The 14,342-nt window shown below is 40.6% G+C and overlaps 1 protein-coding gene across 2 annotated transcripts in view; it reads left to right on the top strand.

The window, feature by feature from the left end:
• LOC126412546 (TRPL translocation defect protein 14) overlaps nt 1-11,809 on the top strand; it is a 175,876-nt gene extending 164,067 nt beyond the window's left edge. For both annotated transcript variants that reach the window (XM_050082200.1, XM_050082195.1), the window contains 2 exons: nt 462-643; nt 7,406-11,809. In XM_050082200.1, the coding sequence (XP_049938157.1) occupies nt 462-643; nt 7,406-7,479 (256 nt within the window). In that variant the 3' untranslated portion in view covers nt 7,480-11,809. The remainder of the gene's footprint in view (nt 1-461; nt 644-7,405) is intronic.
• The last annotated feature ends 2,533 nt before the right edge of the window (nt 11,810-14,342 follow it).

The following is a 14,342-nucleotide window of genomic DNA, read 5'->3' as shown; positions in this document are numbered from 1 at the left end:
TGTGTGTGTGTGTGTGTGTCTGTGTGTGTGTGTGTGTGTGTGGGAGGGGGGGGGGGGAGGAGGTCTTTTTTGATTGAAGGTATGAGTATGGAAGCAAATTTGCTGTCTTCTTGGCTGATAATTTATCCCAGTTTACTTAGTAAGAACAAGTTTCTTATTTTAGTACTGTGTATCTTAAAATTTGACTATTCTTAATGTATAGTGGATGGTATGACGAGAGTATTAAATGGACTAATGTGCTGCGTTAGTAATCTTGCTTTCTGCCCCATACCCTGCCAACATCCCCATTTCCCCTATTACACCCTCTCTTCCCTTTTTATTCACCCCTCAAATGTGTCCCATGAAAATCTTACTGATAGAAACTTTTTCACTGAACTTATAAGATATGTAAGCTGTGTTTATTAATTTGTAATTAATTCATGAATCCATAATTTTCTCATAAACTTATTGTGTTCTTAAAGGTGTAAAGGTCTTGTCCTGCTTGAAACATACACAAGTGCTGATGATAGTGAACTACACAGAATTCTCCCTCAGTTCCTGACCATCATAAAAGAAGTCACGGGCAATCCTAATTTTTCCATGTTCAATCTCTCCCTACGTGAAGAATGGGATACTACAAAGAAATTCTGTCACTCATTGCAAGGTTAGTACATAGCAGCTGTGTAAGTGTATTATCTTTAAGTATTTCTAATGTGTTAAACATTTCTTGAAACACATTTACAGTACTGCATGTTGTATATGTACTATCATTTTGTTTGGGGATGAAATCTCTCTCTCTCTCTCTCTCTCTCTCTCTCTCTCTCTCTCTCTCTCTCTAAGACTTACTCTCCCCATTTCCACAACCTCATCAGTTTTTCCTTTTATCCCTCTTCCTTTCTTTTCAACCGTCCTGTCAGGAGGAGGATGAGCCACTGGCTCTGAAAGCTTGCATATTTCTGTAACATTTATGTGTGTTCTCATATCGCTTCTTGGTGAGCAGCTTTATTTACCTATCCAATTGCAGAAGTTAGTGTAGCTGATTCAGTATTGTGGTGTACGATCATGAGAAACACATTGCTACTTACCTCAATTCCTTTTGTTCATGTCAGTAAGGTTTCTGTGTAACAACCAGTACAACATTTATTAGCTGTGAATGAAAGTAAAAATTCACAAAACCTGAATGTACTGTGTTGGGGCAAGCTGTCAGACTAGATTGTGGAAGAGCAATACAAAGAAACCCGTGTGTCCTTGCTAAAGAAATTAGCTGCCTAGCAATTATCAGCCCTTAGAGCAATCAGATGCTGATATCCAGAAGAGGGCAGCCAGGTTCCAGAAGCATGTCACGAGGAGGATGGTGCTCCTAACTGTCTCCTGTGAAAGCAATATATGCTGCAGATAGAAGGAAAGGGGGGGGGGGGGGGCAGTGGTGGCAGGCAGCAAGTGAGCTGCCACAAGGATCATCTGTCATGAGTTCCCATGCCTTGCAGCCTCTTTTGTTAAGTTGCATCAATACTGTCAGTGGTGGATTTATTGGTGCTATGTAGGCGAGATACAAGAGCTGTGATCAATTTTTTTTATCTGGAACTTAGGGTATCATTAACCCATCATCAGCCAACAATTTGCAAGTGTATGCTGGCCCACTGTTCCTCCCCTGGCTGCATTTTCTTCACCATGACCCTCCCTCCCTATCCTCACTCTCTTCCAGCTGCCCCCTTCTTCCCCTCTCTCCTTTCCCACTGTCCCCTCCTTCCCCTCTCTGTGTTCTGATTTATGTCGACCCAGCTTGCTTGTAATTTTGTTCCTCCTGCCTGTTCTCTTTCGTCCTTTTTGGTGCTTAGGTCCTCACTTGAGGTTTGACCTCCACTTTTAAATTTTCTATTTTTAGTGTGAGCCATTTGGGGAAGAACTCCCTGCCTAGCATCCACGGCATGGATTCCTCTCCCCCTTTCCTTCTCCTCTTCCTTCCCTGCCATAGCCACCTCCATCCTGCTTGGTCACTGGCATATGTGGCCAATCCGTGTGGTGGGGCTTTTACAAGCCCATCTGGTTGAGCCCCCTGATAACACAGGGTTCACCAAACTGATACCTGTCCCCATGTATATCAATGAGTGGTTGCTTATCTTCCTGGAGCATTGGAACTCCCAGTAATGTATACAGTGCCAGGCGGCCCTTGCTGTGCCTGGGTGGCACCCATGGAGAGAGCCCCTGATCAGAGTGGGTGGTATCAGGGCGGATGCTAGGCGCATGAAGCATATCAAGCTGCAAAAATCTGATGGTTCTGAAATGACTGTCTCTATGGATGGTAAAGAATAATTGACTGCTGCTCTGTATTACCCAGCAGCCTTTCCTTCCCTGACTGCTGCTTTGTATTACCCAGCAGCCTTTCCTTCCCTGGCTACACCCTGGAAGGAGGGCCAGGCTGACCCTGACCACTTTGGTTTGAAACACTTTCTCCGCTACGTCGTCTGTACTAGGATAGTCGGTGACACATTCACTGCCACAAAGCCATTGTTTTCTTGTGGAGAATATCTAGGATAAGTTTGGTGAAGTGGAGTCTCTCAGTAAGATGCAGTCGGGCTCCCTGTTGATCAAAGCTTATTTTATCACCGTCTCTGCAGCTGTTCATGCTTGTGATGGCCTTCACAATGTCCCAGTATCTATTACCCCTCACTAGTCTTTGAATATGGTCCAGGGAGTCATATTTCATAGGGACCTCATACTGCAAACTGAAGAGGAACTTCTAGCTAATCTGGAGTGACATGGCATTCATTTTGTTCAATGTGTCCAGGACAGGAGGGCCGTAAAGACAACCACACTAATACTGGTGCCTTCATTCTGGCTTTCAAAGGAGATATCTGTAGCACATAACCTTGACCTTCTCTGGGAGGATATGATTTGAGGCTGTATGTCCCACCACCCATGAGGTGCTTTCAGTGCTCGTATTTTGGGCATATGTCTTCACGCTGTACGGCAGACCCTCTGTGTGGTGACTGTGGACACTCACTTCATGAGGGAAGCCCCTGTGTTCCATCACCTGTGTGTGTCAATTGTCATGACAGTCACTCTCCATGCTCTCCAGATTGTCCAGCTCAAAAGAGAGAAAAGAAGATCCAAGAGTACAAGCATTTGGATCATCTGTCTTTTGCTGAGGCTCACTAAAAATGACAGATTACATTCTTTTCTCCTCCTACCTCTTCTTTACACCAGCCCCATCCCCTCTCCCACCCCTGCAGTTTCATACCGTCCCCTCCAGAGTCCCCTCCCCAACTAAAGAAGTGCCTCCCTTCTTCAGCACCTGCTGGATGGTGCTCTCTCCCCCCCCCCCCCTGCCCCCCCTCCCTCTCCCCAGTGTGTCTCAGGCCAGAAGCCTGCCATCACAACCTGGTCACAAGATGCAAACTGTGCTCCCCAAGGTCGCTCACACTCTTTTGGTTCTGGATTTTGAAGAAGCCTATTCTCCCTTTGTGCCCTGCCATCCTTCGCCTCTGTAAGAGGGAGAGGGAGAAGTCCCGGAATAAGACCTCCTGGTGCCCTTGGAAGTGCCACCTCCCCACTTGCAACCTGAGCCTGACGTCTTATTTATGGGTGTCACCCCATTCTTATCGGCTATGACCACTGGCAGTGACATGACCTCCCCTCGGCTTCTCTATGTCTAACATGGACTCTCACCACACATTAATCCAGTGGAATTGCAACGGATACAATCACCACCTACTGGAAATACAATGCCTTGTTTCCTCATATTCTGTGTTCTGTCTAGCTCTTCAAGAAATGCATTTCCACGAGGACCACACTCCAACATTTCGTGGTTATGGGGCATTCTGTCAGAACTATGGTGGCCTCGGGATAGCATCTGGAGGGATCTGCTTATTGGTTCATGCCTATGTCATTAGTGACTGGATCCCCCTTTGCATCAGCCTGAAAGCAATAGTGGTTGGAGTGCAAATGACTCCAGTAATAACCATTTGCAATGTCTATTCCCTCCAGGTAGATCACTTCCTTATGTTGAACTGTCTACCTTAATACAGCAACTCCCATCCTGTAACTCGTCCTTGCGACTTCAGTGCACACCACCCTTTGTGGGGAAGTGCCACTTCAGCGGGTATGGCTCTTCTAATTGATTTGTTACAGACTTTGATTTGTCTCTCCTCAGTGACAGTTCCCCACACACTTAAGTGCCTCTCATGGCACCTTTACTGCTATTGATCTCATGATCTCCTCTCCTGCTCTCATGGCTTCCCTACATTGGTCACCCCATGATGACCTTCATGACATGACAACTTTCCGTTGAGTCTATCATTCCCCTGCCGCCACCAGGCAGACAGGCCCCCACATTGCACATTCCACAGGGCCAATTGGCACTCTTAAATATCTGCTGTACACTTTGACACCACTCTCTTGAATTGCATTCTGATGTCCCCTATCTGCAGGTTCCCCTCGTCATCAGCCAGTACAGTGGTGGACCAAGGACATAGCAGTCACTGTCCAGGACCACTGACGGGCGCTGCAGCAATTTAAATGGCACCCTTCACAGACCAACCATCTTGCTTTTAAGCATCTCCATGCTAAGGCTTGCTTCCTTATTAAGCAGAGTAATAAAGAATACTGGGAGTGCTTTGTTTCCTCCCTTGGGGCGTGAGCCTCATCATCACAGGTTTGGTCAAAGCTCCGTAGCCTTTTGGGCTACCAGCAACAGTCAAATGTCCAGGGTCTTACCCTCCAAGGTATTATGTGTACCGATCAATTGGTTCTTGCAGAACACCTGTTTTCGACAGCATCTGTATCCTCTTCCTATCCCCATCATAAAGGCTGAGAACAACCCGACATCTCTCGACAGCTACCGCCAAATTAGCCTGACAGATGTACTTTGTAAACTGCTTGAGAGGATGTTTAGCTTCTGATTATGTTGGGTGCTCAAATCTCGGGGCCTTTGTCCCTGTATCAGTGTGGCTTCCGGGAAGGACGATCTCAAACTGACCATTTACTCAGATTGGAAACAGCAATCAGACGGGCTTTTACTACTCATCACCTTGTCACAGTCTTGTTTGACCTACGTAAGGCATTTGATATGGCTTGGCACCATCACATTTTAGTTACCTTCCATGACTGGGGCGCCTTCGCTGCCCCCTTTCGATTTTCATCCACAAGTTTTTATGTCACTGGCTCTTCCGGGTTTGAGTTGGCACTTCACTCAGTGCCCCTTGGATTCAGGAGAATGGCATTCCACAGGATTCAGTGTCAAGTGACATGGGCTTGTAGCCTCTGTTGGGCCTGTGGTTACCCTGGCATTGAACATCAATGATTTTTGCATCTGCTGCAGCTCCCACTTGCCAGCATGTGCTGAGGACCGGCTCCAAGGCGCCACCTGATGGGCCTTTATGTAGGTCATCTCCCTTGGCTTCCAGTTTTATGCATTTTTGTCATCAACCCACTGTACACCCCGATCCAGAAAATGTATTAAGCCAACCACGTCCTCTATGTTGTAACACAATCCTGTTTCGTAGGCCTTAATTTTGATAGAAAGCTGACTTGGCTGCCCCATATTCACAACCTAAAAGCTACATGCATGTGGAAACTTAATGCTGTCCACCTCCTGGCCCCCACATCTGTTGGTGAGAGCACTCTTCTCCCTCTTGAGAATGCTCTGGTCTTGTCCAGACTAGATTATGGTAGTCAGGTTTATGGCTCAGCAGCTCCATCAACACTGCAAATACTTGACCCTATTCACCATTGTGGGGTGCGTCTGGCTTTCGGTGCCCTTCGACTAGTCCCGGTGACAGTCTCCTCGCAGAAGCTACAAATATGATAGAGCCAACTCTGGTTTCTTATGCAATCGCCATTCGCTGATTCCATGACCATCCCATGTACCCTGTCCTCTTCGCGAATAAGGGATGTCTCCCTCCTGATAGCTGCACACGGGTGGGATTGGATTGCCGGTTGGAATGCGTTTATGCCCCCCCTCCCCGGATGGTGCCTAGACCACGGATTAGGACTGACATATTCCAGGCCTTCCAGTATCTTGTACATTCCATCCTTGCAGAGTTCCATGGTGCTGCCACTTCTACACTAATGGTTCTAAGATGGTAGATAAAGTGGGATGCACTTTCACATCTCCTACTGGCTTAGAATATCATTTATTGCTGGGATCATGTAGTGTGTTCACAGTAGAGCTGCCATCCATTAACAGGGCCCTCCATTTTGTTATTCAGGCCTCCCTTCACAGTGTTTGACTCAGTGAGCAAGCCTGCAGGCAATTGAACAATGGTACTCTCATCACCCTCTAGTCTCTGCTGTCCATGACCACCTCTCTGCCCTTGGCCGTGCCACCTGCTCAGTTGTCTTTCTCTGGGTCCTAAGTCATGTGGATATCCCATGGAATGAACTGGCGGATGGTTGGACTAAAAAGCATCTACTTACCCCTATTTCCTTTGATGCTACCAGCTGCAGATATTCACTACATGTTGATGCTTTCCCCTTTTTGTGTATGGATATAACTTTTGGTCATATTATCCAAACAAGCATTCCCAAGTATGGAGCTGTTATTGTTAGTACAATATAAATTTAATGAGTTGAGTAGGTTTAAAAACAGTTCCGAGTAGGGCTCATCTGAGTCTGACAACTCTGTTGAAATCACCACACATTGCAACATTTGTTCTGAGTTTTTAAATTTTTCTCATTTTGTTAAAACATCTCAAAAAATAATTTATCGCCATCTGAAAATCTACACAACTTAACAATTATGATATTCTGGTCAATCATTCTTGTACAAATAAATACTTAATTTAATTTAGAGGAGTATGAGTCACAGGTGGCTAGGCTGTATAGAAGGGGCTTCTTGGCATGGAAAATGGGTGGCAGAGACCAGTTTAGTTATGGCATGTTCCATAGATCATTTTCACAATTATTTTATGGATGTGATTTGGAACAAGTCAGATTACAAGATTTATATACACACACATTAATAGTGCTAATATGAATATTACCGAAAATTTTAGTTCTACACTTGCAACTACATTTAGAGGTACAATTCCCCCTCATGCCGCCGCCACCACCACCACCACCACCACCACCACCACCACCACCACCACCACCAAAGTGAAGTGTTGATGATAGTTGGTAGGATTGATATGGATGGAGATATTGATGCAGCCATCATTGAGATGGAAATCAATATTGAGGAAGGTGGCTTGTGTGTCAGCATCCAGGAAGGTGGCTTGTGTGCATGCATTCGTGGGAGAGTGGTGCGCGCACACACACGTGCTGCTCATAACGTAACTCAATGAGTCTTAAGATCGATGGCTTTAAAGTAAACGTTTTGTAATGCAATATCCTCTTATCCTAAATAGTAACACTTACATATTTTCTAATTAAAATTGATTAAAACATGCAAGGGATGCATAACATTAAGAGTCAATGTTTATTTCAGGTACTGTTGATGAAGCAACTGGAGACATACAAAAAAATGGGCAGAAAGAGCCTCAGCTAGTAAATGGAGTGTAAGAAAATATTTATATTGCTACTTTCAAATGCATATAGAAGATGGCATTGAAATTAATCTCATTTTACAAAGTGTAAAAGTTGTACTTTTCTGTGAAAATAGTAAGTAAGTTTCCTTTGTTCTTGTTAGTTGAAATGGCAAGAGCATTGCTAAAACACACTAAATTTATTTTACAATAGTGTGTTTAGCTGTAAATAAATAAATTTCTTACTGCAGTTAAATTTTGGCTACATTAACTTTATATTGAAATTATATTAATCACTGAAAGCTCATTTTAAGAAAAGGTAATGGAAAAAGTTTCATTTGCACTGAACTTCTACTTGGGGGGGGGGGGGGGGGGGCAGTGAAGAGGAAAATAGAAAGAGAAACATAAGGGGAGAAATTGAGAAGAAATTAAAAATATTTTTTGGGAAGTGTCTAAACACATACAAGAAGAAAACAGATTAAGAGACACACAATGAGAGGTCACTATTTTCAAGTGGCTGTATGATGTTACGTGTGTGTGTGTGTGTGTGTGTGTGTGTGTGTGTGTGTGTGTGTGTGTGTGTGTGTGTGTGCGCGCGCGCGCATGTGCGCGCACACACACACACACACACACACACACACACACACACACACGTTTTTTCTAGTTTTAGTACACACACTGGTGACACCCAAAGTTTTTTAGGCCATTTTCTTTGAAGCTGTAGGCTATCCATTAAGAAACCTTAATTATTTATTACTGAGAGTTGGTTTTTTATCTTGACAGAAATTTCCTCAATTGTCTGGTTAGTTTTCCTGGCCCATAATTTTATTATGTTTCAACTATTTATTACATTATTAGCACCAGAAAGATTTTCTTGTTGCATATTCATACATTTTGATGTCTGCTGTCTTTGTGATGCTCATTACCTTAGAGTAAGAGTATCAACAAAGGTGCATGACACATTTGGTGTGTGTGCGAATTACGCAAGATAAAGTGGAATAGCTCAAAAGCTTGGAACATGTCCATTGTGTTACATCTGTCTGTGCTTCAGAAAATTGTGGTGTAGCTATGTACTTGAAGTAGTTGGGCAGGCCAGCATATGACAAGTGACTTAACATTACTTAGTGACATCCGCTATAAAAAAAAATTAAGAATTTCTGAAGATATGGAATGAAAAAACTACTGAATTGAAGAAAAAGTAATTTATTCCAATACTTCACAATTTCTTTTGCCTTTTAATTTGGTATCATCAAAAGAGCAAATAACATGCAATTAACATTATGAATGCAGGCTAATTTGTGACCTATGTATTCAGTTAGTAACATGTCCCTCTGATTTTCCAAATTAACTTTTGTTAGATGAAATATTCCATACAAGTAAATTTCTCTGTAAAATCGTGGACATGTGGAAAAGGTTAAATTTGAGCAGCATACTGTAAATGACTCATGTTGAATAATTTGACCCATTATGCTCCAAGTTTAAACACACTGTACGGTACACTGACAATGGACATTTAGAAGATATGTTAAATATATCTGAAACTAGCTTCTGCTTGTACATATCACTTAGTGATGATGATGTGAATGCAAATCTTGGCACTGTATCTAGTAAGAGACAAAAACTGTGCACAGGCACAGTAAATTGGCAAGATAAAAGAAGCCACTTTGATGAGTCATATCACTGTTGCTAAATGCAAGTTATTTGTGGAATGCTTTATATCACTGTATAATAATTTGTTACGTAAGATAAAGCAGTGCTCTTACCATTTCATAGAATTTGTGATTTATTTGATAAGTATTGCTTGTACCTCAGACTGATACACACATTGGTGAATAGAGAAACTTCCTGAAGTCCTTTTCCACTTGTAGCGTATGCTTGTAGGTTTCACTGATTCATAGTGTGTTGTGTCTTCTGAGTGACAGATTTCATTTTACTACCTTAGTACATCTAGTCATTAATTGCAACTGGCATACAATATTACTGAAAGGTTACACAGTAGTATCTTAACTGTTGTTTCTGTTTTGTCTGGTACTTACAGCTGTTTTGATGACATCCTCATTTCAAAATCAGCTTTTGTCTCCTACTGTGTGGTGTATTGTGTGCATTGTTGCAAATGTCTTTCTTGCAGATTGAAGTAGGCCAATGTTAGTGCCTTTTTGTTAATTGAAATTGTATTATGTGATATCTTCTTACTTTAGGCATTGTGTTTTTACTCTATGGTTATACAAGTAATTGAAAGGGATTTTTGAAAAGAAAACAAAGTATTTGTATTTTTATGTCACAGAATCACACAAAACAGCTTTATATTTTCACTTACATTGGAAATTCCAATGAATTCAAATAGTGGATCATAACTGCTAGTTGAAGTATTTCAAAGACAGTATTGTATTGTGTACTTAAAATGGTTCCAGAAAGACAATTTTCTTTGTACCTGTAGCTTTTCATTGTTACTTTTTACCTGTGTGCATACATTGTGTGTGTTTGAACTGTCCTAATATCTGTTACAAGTAATATAACTTTTGTTTTGCACTTCTTGCTGAAAGAGGAGCAGTTTATTCACTAAATTGAAAGCTTTTTTATCTTACTTTTGTCACTGATGATACAGTGTGACTGTATTTGCAATACATTGTTGCTGACTAAAGTTAAATCCCTGTGTTGCAGCAGAAGTTAGGCACTGAATATTTTGAATATTATAAAGTCCTGTTTTATATCTTCATTTCTTTTTCCTGATTGCTTTATATGATGCTTCTGATTTCATGTTCCAAAACTTCTATTATATTTAGTATTCAACAACAATAGCACAGTAACTGTACAACTATTTGGCATCATCATTGTACTCAATTCTGATTTCTGAGTTAAAATACTGTTTGTTATGGATCATAGTATTACTAAGTGTTTTGCATAACATTATAATAATTCACTATATGACACAGAAGGCATGTCCCAAAATTTAGGACAGAATTGTAACAATTACCAACCCAATATTTTTTTTTAATTATGCTAAATCTGTTAGTAAAAGAATTAGAATTGTTCACAGAACTAATGGAAGTTCCAGTATGACCCACAGGTCAGAGAGGAATTGGTTATATTAATTTGCACTCTCTCATTAGTTTGTTTCCCTCTTTAGTTATTATAGATAAAGTTAATGCTTTTCCCATCTCTTATTATTTTGTGATCACTTGTACCAAAATTACGCTCCATACATTTTTATATATATAAAAAAACAGTGGTTCAGATAGTGTACGTCTGTCATGTGCACTGAAACCAATTAAGATATGTATCTTCCATGTCTTTACTGACTAGCTGTTACCACACACCTTAAAAAACAAACTGTAAGGAATCATAATATTTTAAATGACTTCAGCCTAAGATATTTTAATCTTCAAGAAAGTTTGTATTTTTTGTGCATAATGTGCTATAAAAAGTCAAAGCTTATTAATAACTATTTTTCCATCACTTCAAAATCTTTCATATGAAAACACTCAAAGGCATTAAAGAACATAACCCTCCATATATAGATGTGCCTCAGTATTATTTTATTTTCTCCATTTTAAGTAAAATAATTTGTACATTAAAATTGTTTCACATGCCAAAATTATTTATATGCATATAATTTAGTTGCAACAGGGTCCACAGCTGTGATATACTTCTTGAAACAAATAAGTTTTCTTAATTGGCTGTTTTTCATTTCCATGCTATTTTGTGTATCATATTATTTTGGCTCTGTAGCCATTTTCAGGTAAAATGTTTAACCTGTTTACTATTTGTTTCAGGTTAGTTGTATAATTTTATGTGTGTCTGTTGTTGGCTGGGCTTGAGAGCTATAGCCATGATAATTGTTATAGTACAAACAGTAGCACACAAGCAAGCCATTTACTATCCTCAGAATTGTGTGAGTGTAACCTGAAGCAACATAGTACACAAAATGAAATGGAAATGAATGACAGCCAGTTCAGGAAACTTATTTCTTCCAAGATATTTATATGCAGTTAATGCAAATACTGTCTGGATTCAATAACTGCATTAGAATTGTACCTTTTAACGCTATGGACTATGGGTTTCAGTTCTCAGTGATCAACAGATTTGCAAGTGTGCCTGTATAGTATATATACTTAACATCTCATCAGAAATGATGTAAAATACAAGTAATATCTGTAAGATTTTGTGATCTGTAACCTGTAGACCACTGTAACAATGCACCCAGCAGTATTAAAATGTTCTATTTTTTCATAGTGTGAAATAGTGATGTAATAATCATGTTTCTCAGTAACTTCATTTTTTTTGTGTCATGTAGTAAAGCAAATTAAATTTCTTGTTGGTATTGCAGTTTTAAGAATTGTTTTCAAAAATAAATGAAGAAGACCATATGCATTTCTTAAAATATTTTGTTCTTGTGTTCTGGTGTAGACATCTATTCTGGTTTCCTGTTTAATGCAAATACCATCTTCCAAATCAAGCTTTGGGTACAGTCTCATTACAAAGTAAACAGAAGAACTTATCACCCTCCATTGTTTCCCAGATCTTCCCAAGTTCAGTCAGTGTATATTAGAATGCTTAAAGTGATAGTTTCTCGAGGGGCAGCCTCTCAATAATTTGGCAGCTGCATTGTATATTACCATCAATAGTATTTGCAAGAGTACACAGAGCAGAGATGCTTTGAATAAATATCATGCTAAATGCATTTGGTAAGAAATGGGCAGATGACTGTAGTGTGTAATCATCACATTATGTATTTTTCTTCAGCATGTATAGAAAAGATGTTGCATATAGAGAACAGTGCAAGAGTTTGCATTTATGCTACACAAATGTGTTACATCTATATTTTAGGTCAAAGACTGATCCTTCTCCACCTCGTTTTGCCTTTATCCCCAGCTGATAGCAGGTAAGAATTTTCCTTACTATACTGTATTCTCTGTTAAGACAATTTTCTGGTGTGATCTACAATCACATTTATACAACAGTGTTGCTCATAATGCTCACAAGCAAACAGTTTAATATTTTCTTTAGAGAGATAGCTCATTATGCTCATAAATTTACGGTGAAAGAGTGAGAAATTTTAGTTGCTTTCAATGTGAGGGGCGCCCATTTCCAGGGAGATGGGCGCCCTTCACATTGAAGCATGCATGACCAGTCTCTTGCTGTGTGTGTGTCTCGGCTTGTAGCAACTATCCTTTTCATAACATTGTTACACTCTATCCTGGGTTTTCTATTGTTAGAAATCAATGTGGGACATATGATGAATGTATCCATTAGGACTGTGCGGCAAAATCTGGTGCTAATGGTTTAAAGCAGCAGGTGACCAATGCAAGGTCTTTTGCTAACAGCACGACATCACCTGCAGCGCCTCTCCTGGACTCAGTCATATCAGTTGGTCCTAGACAACTGGAAAACCATGGCGTGGTCAGATGATTTCCAGTTTCATTTGGAGCTGATGGTAGGGTTAGTGTGAGAGGCAGATCCCACAAAGCGGTGGGTTCAAGTTGTCAACATGGCACTGAACTGATTATTGACAGGAAATTCTTATGTTTGGCTACTTATGGTCTATTTGCAGCCTTTCATGAACTTAATGTTCGCAAACAACAATGGAAATTTTATGGATGGCAGTGCGCCATGTCACTGGGCTACAGATGTTCGCAAATGATCTGAAGAACATTCTGGACATTTCGAGCAATTGATTTGGTCACCCATTGAACATATATGAGATATAATCAAGAGGTCAGTTTGTGCCCAGAATCCTGAACTGTCAACACTATCACAATTATGGATGGCTATAGGGGCAGCATGGCTCAGTATTTCTGCACAGTTCTTCAGCAACTTGTTGAGTCTGCGCCACATCAAGCTGCTGCAATGTGCTGGGCAACAGGAGATCAACACAATATTAGGAGGTTTCCCATGACATTTGTTACCTCAGAGTAGATAGTGCATTGAGCCTTAAAGTTTTCCTCAAGGTATTTTATACGCAATTTTTCATCAACCCTACTTATATATGCACGCATGGAATGGCCAACAGCAAATACTGAGAGACTCAATCCACCTAGTAGAGAAAGGCAAACCATGAATTGTTGGTTCTGACCCAACTACTAAAGACACAGAACAAACAGTTTCCATTAAGTGATCCAGTATAACTTAAGCAAAATGCTCAGTGTTAAAAAAACATATTGAAAGAGACTTTAAGCCATGGCAGACAAATTAATTGGTGAATATCCAGCAAAATATTGGAAAAGATCATCTTGTGCAGAACAGATCCTAAATATCAAGTCCATCTTACGAGGGTGGTTTGAAAAGTTCTCGGAATCACCATGAGAGGTCAGCGCTAGTGCAACGAGTTGTTCAAGTGATATTCATTGGACTATTGCCTGTCAACACGTGCCATGTCAGTGCTCCTGAAAGAGTGCTGTGGCAGTGACTGTTGTTGTTCCCACATAGTGATTTGCGAAGATGGAAAACAATCGAGATTCGAGCAGTGATTAAGTACTTTGTAAAGAAAGGTGTGAATGCAAAAGACATTCATGTTGATTTCCAGAATACACTGGGAGATTCTGCTCCTTCATATTCAACTGTTGCCAAGTGGATAAATGATTTTAAATTAAGTTGGGAGAGTTTTGATGATCCACGCAGTGGTAGGCTGAGATGTGTTGCAACTCCATAAAGCATTGCAGAAGTGCACAAAATGATCATGGAGGATCGCCAATTGAAAGTGCGTGAAATTGCTCACACTTGCCAGATGTCATCTGAAAGGGTATGTCACATTTCAAGTAAAGAATTAGAAATGAAAAAATTATCCGCAAGATGGGTGCCGCGACTCTTGATGCTGGATCAATGCATGAGAATGGACATATCAGAACAATGGCCTGTTTTAGGAGAAACAAACAAGATTATTTCACACCGGTCTGTGACCAC

Source organism: Schistocerca serialis, chromosome 1 (genome assembly GCF_023864345.2).
Source record: "Schistocerca serialis cubense isolate TAMUIC-IGC-003099 chromosome 1, iqSchSeri2.2, whole genome shotgun sequence".
In the NCBI taxonomy this organism is placed as follows: Eukaryota; Metazoa; Arthropoda; class Insecta; order Orthoptera; family Acrididae; genus Schistocerca; species Schistocerca serialis.
The sequence above is the reverse complement of the archived record's forward strand: the minus strand, read 5'-3'. Positions and strand labels throughout refer to the sequence as shown.